Genomic DNA, 25181 nt, shown 5'->3' with positions numbered 1-25181 from the left:
GTGTGTGTGTGTATATATATATATATAGTTTGTAAGATACACATATGTATGTATGTATAACCTTACCTCACAGCATTCACAAAGATAAATTACAGATAGATTAAAAGACTAAATGAAAAAACAAATTAAACAAAAACTACCAAAATATTAAATGATACTATACAAAATAGTATATCTTTGTAATGTTTATATGTTATAATCCTCAGTGAGAAAGTTTTTCTTAAATGAGATGCAGAATCCAGAACCAAAAAAGGAAAACCCAATAGGTTTGGTCAGAGGAAATTTTACTTTCATACACCAGACACCATAAACAAAGTTGAAGATAAGCAAAAATTATATGCAATATATACATAACAAAGGATCAGTAGCCCTAACACTAAGAGAAACTATAAATTAGAAACAAAAAAACATAACCCAATAAAAATGGTCAAAGAAGATCATAGGTATTTTAAAAAGAATATATGAAGAGAAGCTTACTATACTACTAATCAGAGAAATGTAAATAAAGAATAACAATATCACATAATTGTAAGAAACTATAAGAATTGGATGGTGAGGTCATCTAATAGTAAAAAGAATAGAACTAGTGATAATATCAAGTGCTGTTGATGAGTTAAGGTATTAGATATTTTTGTGCACTGTTGGCAGAGTGTAAATAACCAAAATCTTTTGAAGGGATAATTTAGCAGTGTCCATCAAAATAAAACACAGATCATTTCCAGCCAGGTGTGGTAGCTCATGCTTGTAATCCTAGCACTTTGAGATGTCAAGTTAGGAGGATCCCTTGAGCTCAGGATTTTGAGATTAGCCTGGGCAACATAGAGAGACTCTGTCTCAAAAAAAAAAAAAAAAAAAATCATACCTAGGACTCTATCCCTATAGATGTACCTGTAATCCCAACACTTTGGGAGGCTGAGGCAGGAGTATCACCTGAGGTCAGGAGTTCAAGACCTGCCTGGCCAACATGGTGAAACCCCATCTCTACTAAAAATACAAAAATTTGCTGGGCGTGGTGGTGTGCGCCTGTAATCCCAGCTACTAGGGAGGCTGAAACAGAAGAATCACTTGAATCCAGGAGGTGGAGGTTGCAGTGAGCCAAGATTATGCTACTTGCACTCCAGCCTGGGTGACAAGAGTGAAACTGTGTCTCAAAAAAAAAAAAAAAAAAAAGACATGACTAACACTGTTTATGACAGCACTGTTTGCAAATAACAAGAAGTAGAAACAATCTTAATGTCTATAAATAGAATACTGGTTACTTAAAAAAATGTAAGGGGGTTTGATATTTGACAGTTGTGGGGAATAAAGAAATCTTTTACGTTTAATTCTATATGTTTTATTCTTTTACAAGCATTTCTATTTTTATTATTTGTTTGTTTATTATTATTATTTTTTGTGATGGAGTTTTGCACTTACTGCCCAGGCTGGAGTGCAATGGCATGATCTCGGCTCACTGCAACCTCCGCCTCCTGGGTTGAAGCGATGCTCCTGCCTCAGCCTCCTGAGTAGCTGGAATTACAGGTGCCCACCTCCACGCCACCATGCCCAGCTAATTTTTGTATTTTTAGTAGAGATGGGATTTCACCATGTTGGCCACACTGGTCTCAAACTCCTGACCCCAGGTGATCTGTCCGCCTTGACCTCCCAAAGTTCTGGGATTACAGGCATGAGCCACCGTGCCCGGCCTTTTACAAACATTTTTCATGGATTAATTGTATAATTAAAATTTCAAGGAATAAAATAATTAGATTGATAAAAGTAATATAATAATATTATATAAAACTTGGGAAAAAGAGAAGCCTGATGTGATTAACTCAACTTCTGATTCCATATTAGTATATTTCCAGGTGCTTTTCCTAAATATTTTATTTCCTCGATTGATTCATACACTTTCTTGAGGATAGAAAACCTTTTGGAATATTTTCCAACCAGAATGAGGGGATTTCCTAAATATATGTAAAAAACTCAGTTGTTTTAGCTTTTAAAATATAGCATATTAAAAATATTCACCTTTTCTTGGGACCATTTTGTCCCTGCAATGAAACTCAACACTAGTGTGCATAATCCTCCAGATCCATGTAAACCAATACGTTGGCTGCCTAAGACAGCAGAAACACACATAGTCAACACAAGGAATCCTCTCTTCAATGCAAGTTTTTTCTAGAAGTAGACAGATATTTAGAAATTAGTTTATATTAAATATATAATACAAGATTTGACATTATCTATTATATATTTTTGACCCTTTGATATTATGTATTTTTTTTATTATTATACTTTAGGTTTTAGGGTACATGTGCACAATGTGCAGGTTTGTTACATATGTATCCATGTGCCATGTTGATTTCCTGCACCCATTAACTCGTCATTTAGCATTAGGTATATCTCCTAATGCTGTCCCTCCCCCCTCCCCCCACCCCACAACAGTCCCCGGAGTGTGATGTTCCCCTTCCTGTGTCCATGAGTTCTCATTGTTCAATTCCCACCTATGAGTGAGAACATGTGGTGTTTGGTTTTTTGTCCTTGCGATAGTTTACTGAGAATGATGGTTTCCAGTTTCATCTATGTCCCTACAAAGGACATGAACTCATCCTTTTTATGGCTGCGTAGTATTCCATGGTGTATATGTGCCACATTTTCTTAATCCAGTCTATCGTTGTTGGACATTTGGGTTGGTTCCAAGTCTTTGCTATTGTAAATAGTGCTGCAATAAACATACATGTGCATGTGTCTTTATAGCAGCATGATTTATAGTCCTTTGGGTATATACCCAGTAATGGGATGGCTGGGTCAAATGGCATTTCTAGTTCTAGATCCCTGAGGAATCGCCACACTGACTTCCACAATGGTTGAACTAGTTTACAGTCCCACCAACAGTGTAAAAGTGTTCCTATTTCTCCACATCCTCTCCAGCACCTGTTGTTTCCTGACTTTTGAATGATGGCCATTCTAACTGGTGTGAGATGGTATCTCACTGTGGTTTTGATTTGCATTTCTCTGATGGCCAGTGATGATGAGCATTTCTTCATGTGTTTTTTGGCTGCATAAGTGTCTTCTTTTGAGAAGTATCTGTTCATGTCCTTTTGATATTATGTCTTTATTAAATGTCTAAAATTTTGATTTTCTTTCTCACCATATATTTTAGCAGACTTACTACCAAGTAACAAAATTTGCAATTAGTAACGTTTCATCTTCTGCCACATCTCTGATACTAGTATCAGTAAAATGGTTAAAGTATTACTTTAAGTGAGGAAGAAAAGAAACCCATAAAATCTCCAGTTTCATATAACATATCCAATGAATTCTTTAAAAATATTTGAATATCTCTTTGGTCAATATGTTACAGCTAAATTTGGATGGAAATTACAGAAATACAAAAGTAATGGCATGTTTTCCTTTAAGGCAGGAAATGGCTAAGTTTGAGTGTTGCCTTTGTCAAAGGAGAGCAGGAATGAATTTCAGTCAGAAAATACGCAGAAATAAATGGGAACCTATCTCCCCCTAAAATGTTTAAGGGAAAATTTGAGGGAAATTATCAAACATCAATAGGCAATTTAGTAGAGAAAGGGAAAGTATAATTCAGAGGGATACTCTGCATTAAGTATATATTTTGATATTCCTTATTTGCCAAATCAGGAAGCAGAGACTTTAATCAAAGCCATTGACCTGTATCAACCACTGCTGTGCTCAGTTTTAAGTACAGAGTAGGCATTGGAGCCTAGTTTTAGACAAATAGAATTAAGTATTAAATTTCGTGGATCTTACCAAAGTTTAATATTTTGAAAAAAATGTCTAATACTATACTTCTATAAAATAGATTTTGTATTTACCTGGTCTTCACTTGGAAAATATCGAACAAAAAATCCCAAAACAATTCCTGCCAGCAGACTAATACATACATTCCTTATAGAGGCTATGGCATTATTAAGTATACCACCTGTAGGGGCACACAATAAAAAAAAATTCACAAAGAAATATTTTCATATACACTACACATCAGAAAAGCAAATCTAGGTGGTTCATTTTATAGAAAAGCATTTTATAGAACAAATATATGCAAATGGTCTTTTTATAGTGACATATATGAAAACATGTAGATCTATTTAGTACATTAAATATATACTCTCAAATAATTTAATATATACACACAACTCAGAAATGTCCATTATATAAATAGGCCAGAAAACAAAGACTTAACAAGCACAAGATGCTCCCCTTACATAGCCAACTTAAAAGACAGAGTGAGGTAGTCCGGGTGCAGTGGCTCACGCCTGTAATCCCAGAGCTTTGGGAGGCTGAGGAGGGTAGATTACTTGAGGTCAGGAGTTCAAGACCAGCCTGGCCAACATAATGAAACCCCATCTCTACTAAAAATACAAAAATTAGCTGGGCATGGTGGCACACACCTGTGGTCCCAGGTACTCAGGAGGCTGAGGGAGGAGAATCACTTGAACTCAGGAGGCAGAAGTTGCAGTGAGCTGAGATCGTGCCACCACACTCCAGCCTGGGTGAAAGACGGAGGCTACACCTCCAAAAGAAAAAAAAAAAAAGACCAAATGAGGTACAAGAATGGAGAGAGACCGAAACACTTGCGGCACTTAGCATATGGCTGGTAAGGGCTATATTAACAATTCTTCTTTGATGTACTATATGAAAAAGAAACAAATGATTTTAACATGAAAAGAACAATGTAATAACAACATAAAAAATTTTGTTCCAGGGTCAGTCCTAGAAACATTCAAGGGTCATTTAAGATTTCAGTATATTTAAGTATCTGCTTTTGGTGACGAAAAAAGGAAAAAAAATACAAAAGATTCCAGTATATTTTATATTAATTAATATTAATATATCCATACTTGTAGTTTATTGTAATAAGTAAAAAACAAAAAATAAAAAAACAGAATGAGTCACAAAAATAGTTCAGTTAAGCTATGGGTAGTGGATTCAATATAGTAAATAAGTATATTTTTAGACATATTTTCTACTAAATATAACAGGCATAGTGGGCTCACACCTTTAATCCTAGCACTTTGGGAGGCCAAGGCAGAAGGATTGCTTGAGCCCAAGAGTTTGAGACCAGCTTGGGCAACAGAGTGAAACCCCATCTTTACAAGAAAATAAAAAATTAGCCCGGTATGTGGTGTGTGCCTGTAGTCCAAGTACTCAGTAGCCTGAGGGAGGAGGTCCCTTGAGCTCAGGAGTTCGAGGCTGCACTCCAGCCTGGCTGACAGAGCAAGATCCTGTCTCAAGAAAATAAAATATAATAAAAATAAAAAATAATATAAACAGAGTGATGTCAGCCAGATGGTGGAATGGGAAGCTCCAAACCTTGATTCTCCATAAAGATACCAACTGAACAACAATATATGGTCTAAAAGCCTTTATGGCATTCCATAAACCATTAAGAAGCTGTAGTAGCACAGACAAGTGCAAAGCCAAGAATAGTGGCATTGAACAAATAAGAAAAGCTGTTGCATTATACTCATGATACCCCTTCCCCAAGCTGGAACAGGTTGGTGTGGCTGGGAAGCACTCAACTTGCAGCTTCTCCATTAGCAGGGAAAGAGAAGACTGGAATGGAATTGTTTTATGAGGTTACCTGAAGCTCTCTCTCTCTCTCTCTAACTTGACACCCAACTGGCATACTTTGGATGCATGGGAGCCACTGGGAATAAAGGAGAGGTCAGAGATGATGCAGCACCAGGGAACCTGCAGTACCACAGACAAATACCAGAGGGAGCAACAGCTCCAGAAAAAGAAACTGGCAAACCTCTACTTGGGATGTTGTAATGTATAAACCCAAAGAAGATGCATTCCCAGAAAAGGTTTGAGAGGCCGCTAGAACCTGTAGCCATGCTGATTCAGGTAAAGGTCTTCCATATGAAGCCAGCTGATAGAAACTGGGAGAAGTGTCAGTTTTTTCAAAGGTCCAAATCTTGGCAAAAATAAATAAAGAATAAAAAAATAAAAAATAACAAGGCATAAGAAGAAACAGAGAAACCTGATGACTAAATTAAAGGAGCAAAATAAATCTCCAGAAACCAACCCTAAAGAAATAGATAAATGAGTTACCTGACAAAGAATCCAAATTAACTATCTTAGTGAAGCCCAGTGATAACAGAAATAGACAACTAAATGAAAGCAGGAAATAATTCATAAACAAAATGAAAATATTAACAAAGAGATAGAAACTAAAAAAAAAAAAAAAAAAAAAAAAGGAACCATACAGAAACTCTGGAGCTAAGGAATACAATAGCTCAACTGAAAAATTCACTATCAGAAATCACCAACGGACTGTGTTAACTGCCCAATGGGTTCACCTCATGCCCTGCTTAGACAGAGCTGATTTATCAAGACAGGGGAATTGCAATGGAGAAAGAGTAATTCACGCAGAGCCGGCTGTGCGGGAGATCAGAGTTTTATTATTACTCAAATCAGTCTCCCGAGCATTCGGGGATCAGAACTTTTAAAGATAATTTGGCAGGTAGGGGCTTGGGAAGTGGGGACTGCTGATTCATCAGGTTGGAGATGAAATCTTAGGGGGTTGAAGTGATGTTTTCTTGCTGTCTTCTGTTTGTGGGTGGGATGGCAGAACTAGTTGAGCCATTTTACCAGTCTGGGTGGTGTCAGCTGATTCATCCAGTGCAGGGTCTACAAAATATCTCAAGCACTGATTTTAGGTTTTACAATAGTGATGTTATCCCCAGGAGCAATTTGGAGAGGTTCAGACTCTTGGAGCCAGAGGCTGCATAACCCCTCAACTGTAATTTCTAATGTTATAGCTAATTCGTTTATCCTGCAAAGGCAGACTGGTTCCAGGCAAGAAGGGGATCTTTTTGGGAAATGGCTATTATCAACTTTGTTTCAGAGTCAAACCATGAACTGAATACCTTCCCAAAATTAGTTCATCCTACTGCCAGGAATGAACAAGGACGGTTTAAATGCTAGAAGCAAGATGGAGTTGATTAGGTCTGATGTCTTTCACTGTCATAATTTCTTCAGTTATAATTTTTGCAAAGGCAGTTTCAATAACATCAAGCAGAAGAAAGAATCAGTGAAACGAAGACTAGTCATTTGAAATTACGGAGTCAGAGGAACAAAAGAGAAAAGGAATGAAGAGTGAAGACAGCCTAAGAGACTTACAGGATGCCATCAAGCAGACCAATGTATGCATTATGAAAGTGCCAGAAGGAGAAGAGAAAAATAAAGGGGCAGAGAGCCAGTTAAAAAAATAATGACCAAAAACTTCTTAAATTTAAAGAAGGAAATGAACATACAAATCCAAGAGGCTCAAAGAACTCCAAGTTGGATAATTTGCAAAAGACCTACAATGAGACACATTACAATCAAACTGTCAAAAGTCAAAGACAAAGAGAGAATTTTTAAAGGAAGAGGATCAAAGCAACTTTTCATATACAAGGGAGATGCCATATGGTTACCAGTGGAATTCTCAGCAAAAACTCTACAGGCCAGAAGAGAATGGGATGATATATTAAAAGGGCTGAAAGAAAAAACAAACTGTCAACCAAGAACTGTATAGCCAGTAAAACTGTACTTCAAAAATGAAGGACAAACAAAGAGTTCCCCAGAGAAGTAAAAGGTGAGGAAATTGATCACCACTAGACCTACCTTAGAAAAAATGTTAAAGGGAGTCCTCCAAGTGGAAATGAAAGGGCATTGGATAGAAATACAAAAGCATACAAAATATAAACTTCTTTGGTAAAGGTAAATATATGAGTGAACATAGAATCCTTTAATACTGTAATGGTGGTAAGTAAAACACTTTTTTTTCTTTACTTTTTTTCTTTTTCTTTTTTGAGACAAAGTCTTGCTCTGTTGCCCAGGCTGGAGTGCAGTGGTTTGATCACAGCTCACTGCAGCCTTGCAGTCCTGGGCTAAAGCAATCCTCCCACCTCAGCCTCCTGAGTGGCTGGGACTACACACATGCACCACCACAATCAGATAATATTTTTAAATTTTTAGCAGAGATAAGGTCTTGCTGGTCTCAAACTCCTAGGCTCAAGCGATCCTCCCATTTTGGCCTCTCAAAGTGCTGGGACTACAGGTGTGAGACACCACACCCAGCCTGTAATTCACTTTTAATTGAAGCATAGAATTTAAAAGGTATAAGCATAATAGTACTGTATTAAATTATGTGAATAAACAATATAAAAATATATATTGTGTGACACTGATAACAAAGTGAGAAAGAGGTGTAAAGAAGTAGAGTTTTTGTATGTGATTAAAGTTGTTGTTGTCAATTTAAAATAGATTATTATAACTATAAGATGTTTTCATGTAATTCTACAGTAACCACAAAGAAAAGACCTACAGAAGATACACAAATAAAAATGAGAAAGGAACCAAAGCATGTCCCTACCAAAAAAAGAAATCAGTGAAACATAAAGGGAGGCAGGAAGAGAGGAAAAGTGGAAAAAAAATAGCTGCAAGACGCATATAAAAGATGAACAAAATGACAATAGTAAGCCCCTCCCTATCAGTAACTACTTTAAATGCAAATAGGCTAATTTTCCAATCAAAAGACAGAGAATTGGCCGAATGGATTAAAAAAATCTAAATATATACTATATGCAAGAGACTTACATTAGATCTAAACACACACAAAGGTTGAAAGTGAAAGGATAGAAAAAGATACTCAGTGCAGTTGGTAACCAAAAGAGAACAAGGATGGCCATACTTAGACAAAATAGAGTTTAAGTCAAATAATAGCACAAGAGACAAGGATATTACATAATAATAAAAGAGCCAATTGACCAAGAAGATATAGCAATTATAAATGTATATGCAACTAACAGTACAGCATCTAAATATATGAAGCCAACACAGACAGAATTGAGGGGTAACATAGATAACAACATCATAATAACAGAAAACTTCAATATCCCACTTTCAATTATGGATACAATAACCAGACAGAAGATCAACTGGAAAACACAGAACTTGAACAACATTGTAGACCAACTGGACCTATCTGACATATACAGAACACTTCACCCAATAATAGCAAAATACGCTTTCTTCTCAAGTACATACCAAGACTTCTCCAGGATAGATGGCATGCTAGTCCACAAACAAGTTTTTAAAAATTTAAGAAAACTGAACTCATACCAAGTATCTTTTCTGATCACATTAAATGAAATTACAAATTCATAGAAGAAGGACAAAGGAAAAGTAATAAATATGTGGAAATTACAAAAATATACTCTCTTAACCAATTGGCCTGTATGGTTAACATTGTCAATTTGATTGAGGGATGCTTAGATGCCTGATGAAGCACCGTGTGTGGGTTTATCTGTGAGGGTGCTGCCACAGGAGAATGATGGATGAATTAGTGGACTGAGAGAGAAAGACCCATCCTCACTGTGGGTAGGCATCATGCAATTGGTTGCAAGTGTGACTAGAACAAAAAGACAGAAGAATGAGAACATTCAGCTTGCTTGGATTTCTTTTCTATGCACTTTCTCTCTCTTCCAGAGCAGTATGCCTTTTTCTCCTCTTGCCCTTGCACATCAAACTCTAGATTCTTTGGCCTTTGGACACTGGGACTTGCATCAGCAGCCTTTTGGGAGCTCTCAGGCCTTTGGCCTCAGACTAGTGGCTGCACTGTCAGCTTCCCTGGTTTTGAGACTTTCAGATTTGGACTGAGCCATGTCACTGGCTTCCTTGGGAGCCATGCTGTAGGCTTCTCTCATTTTCCAGCTTACAGATGGCCTATTGTGGGACTTTGCCTTTGTAATTATGTGAGCCAATTCTCCTTAATAAATTATATTTCATATATATGTAAATATATTCTCTTTTATATGCATGTATATGTATCTATATCTATATCTATATCTATATCTATATCTATATCTATATCTATATCTATATCTCCTATGGGTTCTGACCCTCTGGAGAAATCTGATTAATATATAGTCAAAGAATAAGTCACAAGGAAAATTAGAAAATGTCTTGAGACAAATAAAAATGGAAACACAACATTCCAAAGCTTGTGGGATGCAGCAAAATGAATATGAAGAGGACAGTTTATATATCTAACTACCTACCTTAAAAAAGAAGAAAGATCTAAAATCAGCAACTTAGCTTTACACCTCAAGAAACTGGAAAAAGAAGAACTCAACCCAATGTTGGCAAAAGGAAGGAAATAATAAAGTCTAGAGCAGAAGTCCGGGTGCAGTGGCTCACAACTGTAATCCCAGCACTTTGGGAGGCCGAGGCAGGTGGATCACCTGAGGTCGGGAGTTCGAGACCAGCCGGAGCAACATGGAGAAACCTGTCTCTACTAAAAAATACAAAATTAGCCGGGCATAGTGGTGCATGCCTGTAATCCCAGCTACTCTGGAGGCTGAGGCAGGAGAGTCACTTAAACCGGGAGGCGGAGGTTGCAGTGAGCTGAGATCGTGCCATTGCACTCCAGCCTGGGCAATAAGAGCAAAACTTCATCTCAAAAAAAATGGCTAGAGAATAGAAAAAACTCAATGAAACTAGTAGTTGTTTCAAAGTTCAACAAAATTGACAAATCATCAGCTAGAATATTTAAGGAAAAAAATAAAGACTCAACTTCTTTTAGGAACAAAAGAGAAGACATTCCAACAGATATTACAGAAATAAAAAGGATTCTAAGAGTCTACTATGAATGATTATATACTGACAAGTTGGATAACCTAGGAGAAATGAACAGATTCCTAGTAACATGCAAGTTACCAAGACTAAGTCACAAAATAAAAAATCTTAATAGACCTATAACTAGTAACTGAATCAGGAATCAAAAACCTCCCAGCAAACCAAATACCTGATAAGGGGTTAATATCTAAAATATATACAGAACAACAACTCAATAACAAAACAACCTAAATGAGAAATGGTCAGTTGACTTTGCTATGGTCCAAATGTTTATGTTCTCCCAATATTCATATGCTGGAGCTTAATATTCAATGTGATAATATTAAGAGGTGGGGCATTTTGGAGATGATTAGTTCATGAAGTCGTAGCCCTCAGAAATAGGACTAGGGCCTTTATAAAAGAGGCTTAAGAGAGTTTGTTTTCCCTTTTGAACATGTGAGGACACAGAGAAGGTGCTATCTATAGTGCATATAGTGACCTCACCAGTCACTGTGTCTGTTGTAGCCTAAATCTTGGACTTCTCACACTCCAGAATGCAAGAAATAAATTTCTGTTGTTCATAAATTACCAGCCTAAGGTATTTTGTTATAGCAGCAGGAATGGACTAAGATAGACTTGAACAGACATTTTTTCCAAAAAAAATACAAACGGCCAACTAGCATATCAACCCAACACTACGTGGAAGCTGCCAAGGCTTGGGGATTGAACTCTCTGAAGCAATAGCCTGAGCTGTATGTTGGCTCCTTTTAGCCATGGCTGGGACACAGGGCACCAAGACCCAAGACTGCACAGAGCAGCAAAGCTCTGGGCCTGGCCGACAAAACCATTTTTTCCCTCCTAGGCCTCCAACCCTGTGATGGGAGGGGCTGTCATGAAGAACTCTGACACGCCCTGGAGACAATTTCCCCATTATCTTGTCAATTAACATTTGGCTCCTTGTTACTTCCGCAAATTTCTGCAGTCAGCTTGAATTTCTCCCCAGAAAATGGGCTTTTCTTTTCTATCACATCATCAGGCTGCAAATCTTCCAAACTTTTATGCTCTGTCTCCCTTTTAAACATAAGTTCCAATTCCAAACCATATTTTTGTGAATGCATAAAACTGAACACTTTTAAGAGCACTCAGGTCATAAAGTGAACACTTTGCTGCTTAGAAATTTCTTCTACCAGATGTCCTGGATGGGTTCCAAGATGGCCAAATAGGAACAGTTCCGGTCTGCAGCTACCAGCATGATCGACGTAGAAAACGGGTGATTTCTGCACTTCCAACTGAGGTACGTGGTTCATCTCATTGGGACTGGTTGGAGAGTGGGTGCAGGCCCACAGAGGGTGAGCTGAAGCAGGGTGGGGCGTTGCCTCACCCGGGAAGCACAAGGGGTTGGGGGATTTCCCTTTCCTAGCCAAGGGAAGCCGTGACAGACTACCTGGAAAAACAGGGCACTCCCACCCAAATACTGCACTTTTCCCAAGGTCTTAGCAACTAGCAGACAAGGTGATTCTCTCCTGTGCCTGGCTCAGCGGGTCCCACACCCATGGAGCCTTGGTCACTGCTAGCGCAACAGTCTGAGATCCATCTGCAAGGTGGCAGCCTGGCTGGGGGAGGGCCATCCACCATTGCTGAGGCTTAAGTAGGTAAACAAAGCAGCTGGGAAGCTTGAACTGGGTGGAGCCCACCACAGCTCAGCAAGGCTATTGCCTCTAGACTCCACGTCTGTGGGCAGGGATAGCTGAACAAAAGGCAGCAACTTCTGCAGACTTAAACGTCCCTGTCTGACAGCTCTGAAGAGAGCAGTGGTTTTCCCAGCATGGCGTTTGAGTTCTGAGAATGGACAGACTGCCTCCTCAAGTGGGTCCCTGACCCCTGTGTAGCCTAACTTGGACACACCTCGGCAGTAGGGGCTGACAGACACCTCATATAGGTGGCTGCCCCTCTTGGATGAAGCTTCCAGAGGAAGGATCAGCCAGCAATATTTGCTGTTCTGCAATATTTGCTGTTCTGCAGCCTCCACTGGTGATACCCAGGCAAACAGGGTCTGGAGTGGAACTCTAGCAAACTCCAACAGACCTGCAGCTGAGGGTCCTGACTGTTAGAAGGAAAACTAACAAACAGAAAGGAATAGCATCAACATTAACAAAAAGATCATCTACACCAAAACCCCATCTGTAGGTCAACAATATCAAAGACCAAAGGTAGATAAAACCAAAAGGATGGAGATAAACCAGAGCAGAAAAGCTGAAAATTCTAAAAATCAGAGCGCCTCTTCTCCTCCAAAGGATCACAGTTCCTTGTCAGCAATGGAACAAAGTTGGATGGAGAATGACTTTGACGAGTTGACTGAAGTAGGCTTCAGAAGGTTGGTAATAACAAACTTCTCCGAGCTAAAGGAGGAAGTTGGAACCCATTGCAAGGAACCTAAAAACCTGGAAAAAAGATTAGACGAATGGCTTACAAGAATAAACAAGTGTAGGGAAGACCTTAAGTGACCCGATGGAGCTGAAAACCATGGCATGAGAACTTTGTGATGCATGCACAAGCTTCAATAGCTGATTCAATCAAGTGGAAGAAAGGGTATCAGTGATCGAGGATCAAATAAATGAAATAAAGTGAGAAGACAAGGTCAGAGAAACAAGAGTAGAAAGAAATGAAGAAAGCCTCCAAGAAATATGGGACTATGTGAAAAGACCAAATCTATATTTGATTAGTGTACCAGAAAGTGATGAGGAGAATGGAACCAAGTTGGAAAACACTCTTAAGGATATTATCCAGGAGAATTTCCCCAACCTAGCAAGGCAGGCCAACATTCAACTTCAGGAAATACAGAGAACACCACAAAGATACTCCTTGAGAAGAGCAATTCCAAGACAAATAATTGTCAGATCCACCAAGGTTGAAATGAAGGAAAAAGTGTTAAGGGCAGCCAGAGAGAAAGGTCAGGTTAGCCACAAAGGGAAGCCCATCAGACTAACAGCAGATCTCTCAGCAGAAACCCTACAAGCCAGAAGAGAGTGGGGGCCAATATTCAACATTCTTAAAGAAAAGAATTTTCAACCCAGAGTTTCATATCCAGCCAAACTAAGCTTCATAAGTGAAGGAGAAAATAAAATCCTTTACTGACAAGCAAATGCTGAGAGATTTTGTCACCACCAGGCCTGCCTTACAAGAGCTCCTGAAGGAAGCACTAAACATGGAAAGAAACACCCGGTACCAGCCAGTATAAAAACGTGCCAAATTGTAAAGACCATCAATGCTAGGAAGAAACTGCATCAATTAACGGGCAAATAACCAGCAAATATCATAATGACAGGATCAAATTCACACATAACAATATTAACCATAAACGTTAATGGGCTAAATGCCCCAATTAAAGGACACAGACTGGCAAATTGGATAAAGAATCAAGACCCATCAGTGTGCTTTATCCAGGAGACCCATCTCATGCGCAAATTCGCACACAGGCTCAAAATAAAGGGATGGAGGAAGATCTACCAAGCAAATGGAAAGCAAAAAATAGCAGGGGTTGCAAACCTAGTCTCTGATAAAGCAGACTTTAAACCAACAAAGATCAAAAAGAGACAAAGAAGGCCATTACATAATGGTAAAGGGATCAATGCAACAAGAAGAGCTAACTATCCTAAAAATATATGCGCCCAATACAAGAGCACCCAGATTCATAAAGCAAGTCCTTAGAGACCTACAAAGAGACTTAGACTCCCACACAATAATAATGGGAGACTTTAACACCCCACTGTCGATATTAGAAAGATCAACGAGATAGAAAGTTAACAAAGATATCCAGGACCTGAACTCAGCTCTGCAACAAACAGACCTAATAGACATCCACAGAACTCTCCACCCCAAATCAACAGAGTATACATTCTTCTCAGCACCACATTGCACTTATTCTAAAATTGACCACATAATTGGAAGTAAAGCACTCCTCAGCAAATGTAAAAGAACAGAAATCACAACAAACTGTCTCAGACCACAGTGCAATCAAATTAGAACTTAGGATTAAGAAGCTCACTCAAAACTGAACAACTACATGGAAACTGAACAATTTGCTCCTGAATGACTACTGGGTAAATAACAAAATGAAGGCAGAAATAAAGATGTTCTTTGAAACCAATGAGAACAAAGACACAATGTACCAGAATCTCTGGGACACATTTAAAGAAGTGTGTAGAGGGAAATTTATAGCACTAAATGCCCACAAGAGAAAGCAAGAAAGATCTAAAATCTACACCATAACATCACAATTAAAAGAACTAGAGAAGCAACAGCAAACACATTCAAAAGCTAGCAGAAGGCAAAAAATAAGATCAGAGCACAGCTGAAGGAGATAGAGACACAAAAAAACTCTTCAAAAAATCAATGAATCCAGGAGCTGGTTTTTTGAAAAGATCAACAAAATTGATAGACTGCTAGCAAGACTAATAAAGAAGAAAAGAGAGAGGAATCAAATAGATGCAATGAAAATGATAAAGGAGATACCACCACTGAGGCCATGGAAATACAAACTACCATCAGAGAATACTATAAACACCTCTATGCAAATAAACTAGAACATCTAGAAGAAATGGATAAATTCCGGGACACAAACACCCTTCCAAGACTAAACCAGGAAGAAGATGAATCTCTGAATAGACCAATAACAGGCTCTGAAATTGAGGCAATAATTAATAGCCTACCAACCAAAAAAAAGTCCAGGACCAGATGGATCCATAGATGAATTCTACCAGAGGTACAAAGAGGAGCTGGTACCATTCTTTCTGAAACTATTCCAATCAATAGAAAAAGACAGAATCCTCCCAAATTCATTTTATGAGGCCAACATCATCCTGATACCAAAGCCTGACAGAGACACAACAACAACAAAAAGAGAATTTTAGACCAATATCCCTGATGAACATTGATGCAAAAATCCTCAATAAGATACTGACAAACTGAATCCAGCAGCACATCAAAAAGCTTATCCACCATCATCAAGTTGGCATCCCTGGGATGCAAGGCTGGTTCAACATATGCAAATCAATAAACGTAATCCATCATATAAACAGAACCAAAGACCAAAACCACATGATTGTCTTAATAGATGCAGAAAAGGCCTTCAACAAAATTCAACAGCCCTTCATGCTAAAAACTCTCAATAAACTAGGTATTGATGGGACATATCTCAAAATAATAAGAGCTATTTATGACAAACCCACAGCCAATATCATACTAAATGGACAATAACTGGAAGCATTCCCTTTGAAAACTGGCACAAAACAAGGATGCCCTCTCTCACCACTCCTATTCAACATAGTCTTGGAAGTTCTGGCCAGGGAAATCAGGCAAGAGAATGAAATAAAGAGTATTCAATTAGGAAAAGAGGAAGTCAAATTGTCCCTGTCTGCAGATGATATGATTGTATATTTACAAAACCCCATCATCTCAGCCCAAAATCTCCTTAAGCTGATAAGCAACTTCAGCAAACTCTCAGGATACAAAATCAATGTGCAAAAATCACAAGCATTCCCATACACCAATAACAGACAAACAGAGAGCCAAATCATGAGTGAACTCCCATTCACAGTTGCTTCAAAGACAATAAAATACCTAGGAATCCAACTTACAAGGGATATGAAGGACCTCTTCAAGGAGAACTACAAACCACTGCTCAATGAAATAAAAGAGGACACAAACAAATGGAAGAACATTCCATGCTCATAGATAAGAAGAATCAATATCGTGAAAATGGCCATACTGCCAAAGGTAATTTATAGATTCAATGCCATCCCCATCAAGCTACCAATGACTTTCTTCACAGAATTGGAAAAAACTACTTTAAAGTTCATATGGAACCAAAAAAGAACCTGCATTGCCAAGTCAATCCTAAGCCAAAAGAACAAAGCTGGAGGCATCACACTACCTGACTTCAAACTACACTACAAGGCTACAGTAACCAAAGCAGCATGGTACTGGTGCCAAAACAGAGATATAGACCAATGGAACAGAATAGAGCCCTTGGAAATAATACCACACATCTACAACCATCTGATCTTTGACAAACCTGACATAAACAAGGAATGGGGAAAGGATTCCCTATTTAATAAATGGTGCTAGGAAAACTGGCTAGCCATATGTAGAAAGCTGAAACTAGATCCCTCCCTTACATCTTATATAAAAATTAATTCAAGATGGATTAAAGACTTACATGTAAGACCTAAAACCATAAAAACCCTGGAAGAATACCTAGGCAATACCATTCAGGCCACAGGCATGGGCAAGGAATTCATGACTAAAACACCAATAGCAATGGCAACAAAAGCCAAAATTGACAAATGGGATTTAATTAAATTCAAGAGCTTCGGCACAGCAAAAGAAATTACCATCAGAGTGAGCAGACAACCTACAGAATGGGAGAAAATTTTTACAATCTACCCATCTGACAAAGGGCTAACATCCAGAATCTACAAAGAAATTAAACAAATTTATATGAAGAAATCAAACTACCCTATCAAAAAGTGGGCAAAGGATATGAACAGACACTTCTCAAAAGAAGACATCTATGCAGCCAACAGACACATGAAAAAATGCTCATCATCACTGGCCATCAGAGAAATGCAAATCAAAACCACAATGAGATACCATCTCACACCAATTAGAATGGCGATCATTAAAAAGTCAGGAAACAACAGGTGCTGGAGAGGATATGGAGAAACAGGAATGCTTTTACACTGTTGGTGGGAGTGTTAACTAGTTCAATCATTGTAGAAGACAGTGTGGCGATTCCTCAAGGATCTAGAACTGGAAATACCATTTCACCCAGCCATCCCATTACTGGGCATATACCCAAAGGATTATGAATCATGCTGCTATAAAGACACATGCACACATATGTTTATTGAGGCACTATTCACAATAGCAAAGACTTGGAACCAACCCAAATGTCCATCAATGGTAGACTGGATTAAGAAAATGTGGCACATATACACCATGGAATACTATGCAGCCATAATAATGATGAGTTCATGTCCTTTGTAAGGACATGGATGAAGCTAGAAACCATCATTCTGAGAAAACTATCGCAAGGACAAAAAACCAAACACCTCATGTTCTCACTCATAGGTGGGAATTGAACAATGAGAACACTTGGACACAGGGTGGGGAACATCACACACTGGGGCCTGTCATGGAGTTGGCAAAGGGGGGGGGGAATAGCATTAGGAGATATACCTAATGTAAATGACGAGTTAATGGGTGCAGTACACCAACATAGCATATGTATACATATGTAACAAACCTACACATTGTGCACATGCACCCTAGAACTTAAAGTATAATAATAAAAAAAACTATGACACTGTCCTATATACCATATCTGTACAAAAATTATAAATTTGAGATAACCATCCAGAGATATTTCTCTACTTCTTGGAAAATATACCAACATTGAAAACATCAAAAAAATTAAACAGTTCTTCTTTCGTCCAAAAAAAAAAAAAAAAAAAGAACAATAAGGAATCCTCCCTAACTCATTTTATGAGGCCAGCATCATCCTGGTACCAAAGCCTGGCAGAGACACAACAAAAAAAGAGATTTTTAGACCAATATCCCTGATGAACATCGAGGCAAAAATCCTCAATAAAATACTGGAAAACCGAATCCAGCAGCACATCAAAAAGCTTATCCACCACGATCAAATGGGCTTCATCCCTGGGATGCAAGGCTGGTTCAACATATGCAAATCAATAAACGTAATCCATTACATAAACAGAACCAAAGACAAAAACCACATGATTATCTCAATAGATGCAGAAAAGGCCTTCAACAAAATTCAACACTCTTTCATGCTAAAAACTCTCAATAAACTAGGTATTGATGGGACATATCTCAAAATAATAAGAGCTATTTATGACAAACCCACAGGCAGTATCATACTGAATGGGCAAAAACTGGAAGCATTCCTTTTGAAAACTGGCACAAGACAAGGATGCCCTCTCTCACCACTCCTATTCAACATGGTGTTGGAAGTTCTGACCAGTGCAATCAGGCAGGAGAAAGAAATAAACGGTATTCAGTTAGGAAAAGAGGAAGTCAAATTGTCCCTGTTTGCAGATGACATGATTGTATATTTACAAAACCCCATCATCTCAGCCCCAAATCTCCTTAAGCTGATAAGCAACTTCAGCAAACTCTCAGGATACAACATCAATGTGCAAAAATCACAAGCATTCCTACACACCATTAATAGACAAACAGAGAGCCAAATCATGAGTGAACTCCCATTCACAACTGCTACAAAGAAAATAAAATACCTAGGAATCCAACTTACAAGGGTTGTTGAAGGACCTCTTCAAGGAGAACTACAAATCACTGCTCAAAGAAATAAAAGAGGACGCAAACCAATGGAAGAATATTCCACGTTCATGGATAGGAAGAATCAATATCATGAAAATGGCCATACTGCCCAAAGTAATTTATAGATTAAATACCATCCCCATCAAGCTACTAATGACTTTCTTCACAGAATTGGAAAAAACTACTTTAAAGTTCATATGGAACCAAAAAAGAGCCTGCATTGCCAAGACAATCCTACGCAAAAAGAACAAAGCTGGAGGCATCACACTACCTGACTTCAAACTATACTACAAGGCTACAGTAACCAAAACAGCATGGTACTGGTACCAAAACAGATATATAGACCAATGGAACAGAACAGAGGCCTCAGAAATAAGACCACACATCTACAGCCATCTGATCTTTGACAAACCTAACAAAAACAAGAAATGGGGAAAGGATTGGCTATTTGATAAATGATGCTGGGAAAACTGGATAGCCATATGTAGAAAGCTGAAACTGGATTCCTTCCTTACATCTTCTACAAAAATTAACTCAAGATGGATTAAAGACTTAATTGTTAGACCTAAAACCATAAAAAAGGATGAGTTCATGTCCTTTGCAGGAAGATAGATGAAGCTGGAAACCATCATTGTCAGCAAAACTATCACAAGGACAGAAAACCAAACACCACATGTTCTCACTCATAGGTGGGAATTGAACAATGAGATCACTTGGACACAGGGCTGGGAACATCACACACTGGGGCCTGTCGGGGGGTGGAGGGCTGAGGGAGGGAGAGCATTAGGAGCAATACCTAATGTAAATGATGAGTTGATGGGTGAAGCAAACCAACATGGCACATGTATACCTATGTACCAAACCTGCACGTTGTGCACATATACCCTAGAACTTAAGGTATAACAACAACAACAAAAAAAGAAGTTTCTTCTACCAGATGTCTTCAATCATCTCTCTCAATTTCAAAGTTCCATAAATCTCTAGGGCAGGGGCAAAATGCCACCAGTCTCTTTACTAAAGCATAGCAAGAGTGACCTTTACTTCAGTTCCCAACAAGTTCTTCATCTCCATCTCAGACCTCCTCAGCCTGGACTTCACTGTCCAGGTCACTATCAGCAGTTTGGTCAAAGCCATTCAACAAGTCTCTAGGCAGTTCCAAACTTTCTCACATCTTCTGGTCTTCTTCTGAGTCCTCCCAACTGTTCCAACCTCTGCACATTACACAGTTGCAAAGTCACTTCCACATTCTCAGGTATCTTACAGCAATACTCCATTACCTCAGTATCAAAATCTGTATTAGTCATGGTTCTCTAGAGGGATAGAACTAGTAGGATATATATATATGTATGAAAGGGAGTTTATTAAGGAGAATTGAATCACACCATCACAAAGTGAAGTCCCACAACAGGCCGTCTGCAAGTTGAGGAGCAAGGAATCTAGTATTGGCTCAGTCCGAGTCCCAAAACCTCAAAAGTAGGGAAACCGACAGGCCAGCTTTGAGTCTCTGGATGAAGGCCTGAGAGTCCCTGGAAAACAAGTGGATTAAGTCCAAGAGTCCAAAAGCCAAAGAACCTGGAGTCTGATATTTGAGTGCAGGAAGCATCCGGCATGGGAGAATGATGAAGGCCAGAAGGCTCAGCAAGTCAACTTCTCCTAACCTTCTTCTGCCTGCTTTATTCTAGCCATGTTGGCAGCTGATTGTATGGTGTCCACCCACACTGAGGGTGGATCTGCCTCTCCCAGTCCACTAAATAAATGTTAATCTCCTTTGGCAACACCCTCACAGACACAAATGAGAACAATACTTTGGATCCTTCAATCCAATCAAGTTGACACTCACTTAATATTAACCTTCACAATGTAATATTCATCCCATTTGTAATTTTTCTTTAATATACAAGCTCCTTGAGAACATGCACCATTTGATCTTGTCTGTCTGTTGTGTTGGGAGGCAGTGGAGAAGAGAAGAGTTAAATGTGTGGGTGTGGAGTGAGACTGCCAGATTTGTATCTTGGCTCCCCTACTTATTGGATCTCTGACCTTGAGTAAATTACTTAACATCTTTCTCAGTTTCCTTACCTGTAAATGAGTGGTGATATATATGGAACTTAGAACAAGAGCCAAGCAAGTATTCAATAAAAGCTAATGTTGTTGCCTACTGTTTATTCTCAGTGTTTGGCATAGTAGCCGGCAAAAGGAAGAGGAATTTTTTTTTTTCTTTTTTTCAGACAGTCTCCCTCTGTCACCCAGGCTGGAGTACAGTGGTGTGATCTTGGCTCACTGCAACCTCTGCCTCTTGGGTTCAAGCGATTCTTGTGCCTCAGCCCCCTGAGTAGCTGGGATTACAGGCCTGTGCCACCACACCCAGCTAACTTTTTGTATTTTTAGTAGAGATGGACCTTTGCTATGTTGGCCAGGCTGGTCTTGATATTTTTTTGAAACATGACTGATAACAATATTTTTTGAAAGAATGACAGATACCAATCATGAAGGAAAAGATTTTCACAATTGACAGTAAAAAACTTTAACTTCTGAATGGTAAAAAGAGTGAGAAAATTAAAAGCCAAATTACAAATTGAAAAAACTAAAGTATATAAAACAAAGGTTTTCATCCTTAATTTAATGCAGAATCTTGACAAATCAAAAAGAACAAAAGGTGAAGCCACCTAAAAGAAATAGGCAAAAAACTTTCAAGAAAAGCAATTTACAAAATGCCAATGACTAATAAACATGGATATTTAACATCACTAGTATTCAAAGTACTTCATGTATAGAGATCCCTCCTTCACCTATCAAATTAGCAAAGATGAAAAAGGCTAGTAATACCAAGTTTTGAAGAGAGGTGAGAGGAAATGACAAGTTTATGTACCCTGGTAGGATATGATATTGTGGCAATATGTTTCAGAACACTCATAAATGTATATACCCTTTAGATCAACAATTACACTTTTAAGTTTAAGAAAATATGAAGATTAGGTAGAAATATTTCTCTATATGTTCAACTAAGTATTATTTTTTAAATTAAAAAAAAATTTTTTTTTGAGACAGAGTCTCGCTCTGTTGTTCAGGCTGGATAGCTCCCTACAGCCTCTGCCCCCTGGGTTCAAGTGATTCTTCTGCTTTAGCCTCCTGAGTAGCTGGGATTACAGATGCCCACCACCATGCCCAGCTAAGTTTTGTATTTTTAGTAGAGACGGGGTTTCACCATGTTGGTTGGCCAGTCTGGTCTTGAACTCCTGACCTCAAGTGATCCACCCTTCTTGGCCTCCGAAAGTGCTGAGATTACAGGCATGAGCCACCATGCTTGGCCAATTTTTTAATTTAAAAAAATATTTTTATAGCAGCACAACTAAGTATTATTTTAATAGTAAATATTGGAGTCAACTTTAATTTTGAACAGGATAAGTAATTATGATGCAGCACATTGTATATTCTTTTTTTTTTTTTTTTTTTTGAGACGGAGTCTCGCTCTGTCGCCCAGGCTGGAGTGCAGTGGCACGATCTCGGCTCACTGCAAGCTCCGCCTCCCGGGTTCATGCCATTCTCCTGCCTCAGCCTCTCCGAGTAGCTGGGACTACAGGCGCCCGCCACCACGCCCGGCTAATTTTTTTGTATTTTTAGTAGAGACGGGGTTTCACCGTGGTCTCGATCTCCTGACCTCGTGATCCGCCCGCCTCGGCCTCCCAAAGTGCTGGGATTACAAGCGTGAGCCACCGCGCCCGGCCCATTGTATATTCTTTCATCAAGCTAAACAACTATTAAAAATGATATACAAAGACATTTACTGAAAAGAAACATGTTTGTGATATACAGTTAAGTGTAAAACAATTCAGGTTATAAGAACATATTAGGCCGGGTGTGATGGCTCACGCCTGTAAACCCAGCACTTTGGGAGGCTGAGGCGGGCGGATCATGAGGTCAGGAGATCAAGACCATCCTGGCTAACATGGTGAAATCCTGTCTTTACTAAAAATACAAAAAAATTAGCCGGGCGTGGTGGCGGGCGCCTGTAGTCCCAACTACTTGGGAGGTTGAGGCAGGAGAATGGCGTGAACCCGGAAGGCAGAGCATGCAGTGAGCCGAGATTGTGCCACTGCACTCCAACCTGGGCGACAGAGCAAGACTCTGCCTCAAAAAAAAAAAAAAAAAAAAGAACATATTGGTCAATATTCACAGATTTTTATAAGAATATTTGACAGAGATGGGGGAAGGGAAGGGAAGGCGGAAGGGAAGGGAAGGGGGAAGGGAAGGGAAGGGAGGGGAAGGGAATATGGATGGATTTATATCAAAAGGTTCAGAAGGAAATGATTCTTTTCTTCTGGATGTGACTATTGCAGATTTTATTTTTAACTTTTCCTCTTTTTCTTATTTATTTATATTTTCTGATTTTAAGAGAAACTATAAAACTATATATATTACTTTTCAACTTAAAAATATTTTAGTGCTTCAATAATACAGAAGACTCAAACATTGCAGATAATTAAAGCATTACTAAATGTGGAAATGTTTACTTTCACAATTTCTGTAGTGATATTCAAGACCAGATATCACCTTGGGAATCAGAACCGGTGCAGGATCTTGTCCTAACACTACCAAAAAGGCATATGGCTGTCGCAGCTCTGTATGTTTATGTTGCCTTATAATAGAGCAACCAGTTGTTTATTAGGATGGCCAAAAAGGCACATTTCAAAAATGCCTATTAAAATATTAGTAGTACAAATAATACTGCTGCTTAATTTTTTCTAATGAGAACTGATAAAATTCCAAAGCAACATAAGCAGATAAATAGTAATAATATGGTTTATCAAATTAATGGTCACATGATTGTTAAAATGAGATCATGTGAGTTAAGTAGTAGTATCTTAAGCCACTGAAACATCTTCCTTGGTCTGGAATGAGCTTTCTATGGAGATTAAAAAGATGTTAAATTGAACAGTCTTGGTTAATAAATGAAGAAGCAAAGCCAGAAACCCTGTTTGAAGAACTAACAAAAAAGGTCATGAATGATCTGGTGTTTGTTATGTTTTCTTGTTTACCCGAGGAGAAGACTATGCTCAAACATGTATTGAATCCAGTGATAGCCAGAATGTCGTCCATACTGCTAGCAGCCATTAGTAAGGTTGGAATGCCTTCCTCAACACCATATCCATCTTTTTGCAACATCGTCATGTAAGGGACAACAACAGCAGGAGAGACAGCACCTAGGACAAAACTGAAAGAAAGAATGAAAATTAATTTAAAAGCATCTTTTTAATCAAGTAGTGTTTTATAAGTACAAGTAGTTTATAATAACTTTATAACAAACATTGTTTAGAAGAATTTCCAATTTGAGTGAATGCAATTTAATGGTGATAAAACTTTTCATGCATTGTTTAGTGCTGGCTAAAATTTTATACAGACGTGGTTTAAAATGTTGGGCTGAGCACAGGTTGCAGCCTCTCCCTCTATTTCTAAATCCTTTGAAGTGAAGATGTAAAAGTAATAGAAAAATTCATAACCTAACTAGAAAGCAAAAGGTGAATCCTCAATGGACAAGAAACTAAGTATATCCCAGGAAGATAAGAGACAGACAATTTAGGATTGAAAAAAGGAAATCATAAACCAAAATGTGTGTAAATAAGATCGCCTCAAAAGATACATGTGCTTCTAAAAGTGCTCCAAACCCTGAAATGGCAGATGCTGGGAGCAGGAGAGACCTCTGGGGAAACCAAATAGTTGATTATTTGTAGTACCACTGTAAGAATGGTCAGACAAATCTACCTTCCACACATTTCCTACCTCTTGAGTAAATAAGTAAGGAAGGAAGGAACAGAGTTGTCTGCCCAAAAAAACAAGTGTGGCCACCTAAGTTACAAAGGCAGTTACATTTCTGGAGTGGTTGATGACACCCAGGAGGAATGGGGAGGCTCCTGCTCAGAATACCTTCTATTGGCATATCTTTTCCAGAATTTCACCTCATCTCTTCTACATTTACTTTATAAAGGCTGAAGTATATCCTGTGTAGAAATGCTTTTGGTGCTCCTGCCAGAATCCATTTACCAGGTCAATGAACACATCTCCCAGTGCTGCTTGTTGGCTGCTAATATCTGCAGGTTTCCAGAACCCTTGTCCTGCTGACAAGCACCTACCTGGAAATACTAGGGAGGTTGTGCACCCCTCTACTTTCCCTCCAGACAGCATCTGCCAGTGACTGA

At 38.7% G+C, this 25181-nt stretch overlaps 1 protein-coding gene across 7 annotated transcripts in view; it reads right to left on the bottom strand.

Moving 5' to 3' along the window:
• Positions 1 to 25181, bottom strand: part of SLC9B1 (solute carrier family 9 member B1) — a 139370-nt gene that overhangs the window by 25741 nt on the left and 88448 nt on the right. For all 7 annotated transcript variants that reach the window (XR_009211357.1, XM_058432521.1, XM_058432526.1 and 4 more), the window contains 3 exons: positions 24024 to 24199; positions 3831 to 3937; positions 2011 to 2160 (listed from right to left, as the gene is read on the bottom strand). Coding sequence is in view for 6 of the 7 variants with exons in the window: in XM_058432521.1 (XP_058288504.1) it covers positions 2011 to 2160; positions 3831 to 3937; positions 24024 to 24199 (433 nt within the window). In the remaining variant the exon portion in view is untranslated. The remainder of the gene's footprint in view (positions 1 to 2010; positions 2161 to 3830; positions 3938 to 24023; positions 24200 to 25181) is intronic.

The sequence above is a fragment of the Hylobates moloch genome, unplaced genomic scaffold (assembly GCF_009828535.3).
Source record: "Hylobates moloch isolate HMO894 unplaced genomic scaffold, HMol_V3 SCAFFOLD_2, whole genome shotgun sequence".
Classification (NCBI taxonomy): Eukaryota; Metazoa; Chordata; class Mammalia; order Primates; family Hylobatidae; genus Hylobates; species Hylobates moloch.
This window is presented reverse-complemented; position numbering and strand designations above follow the sequence as displayed.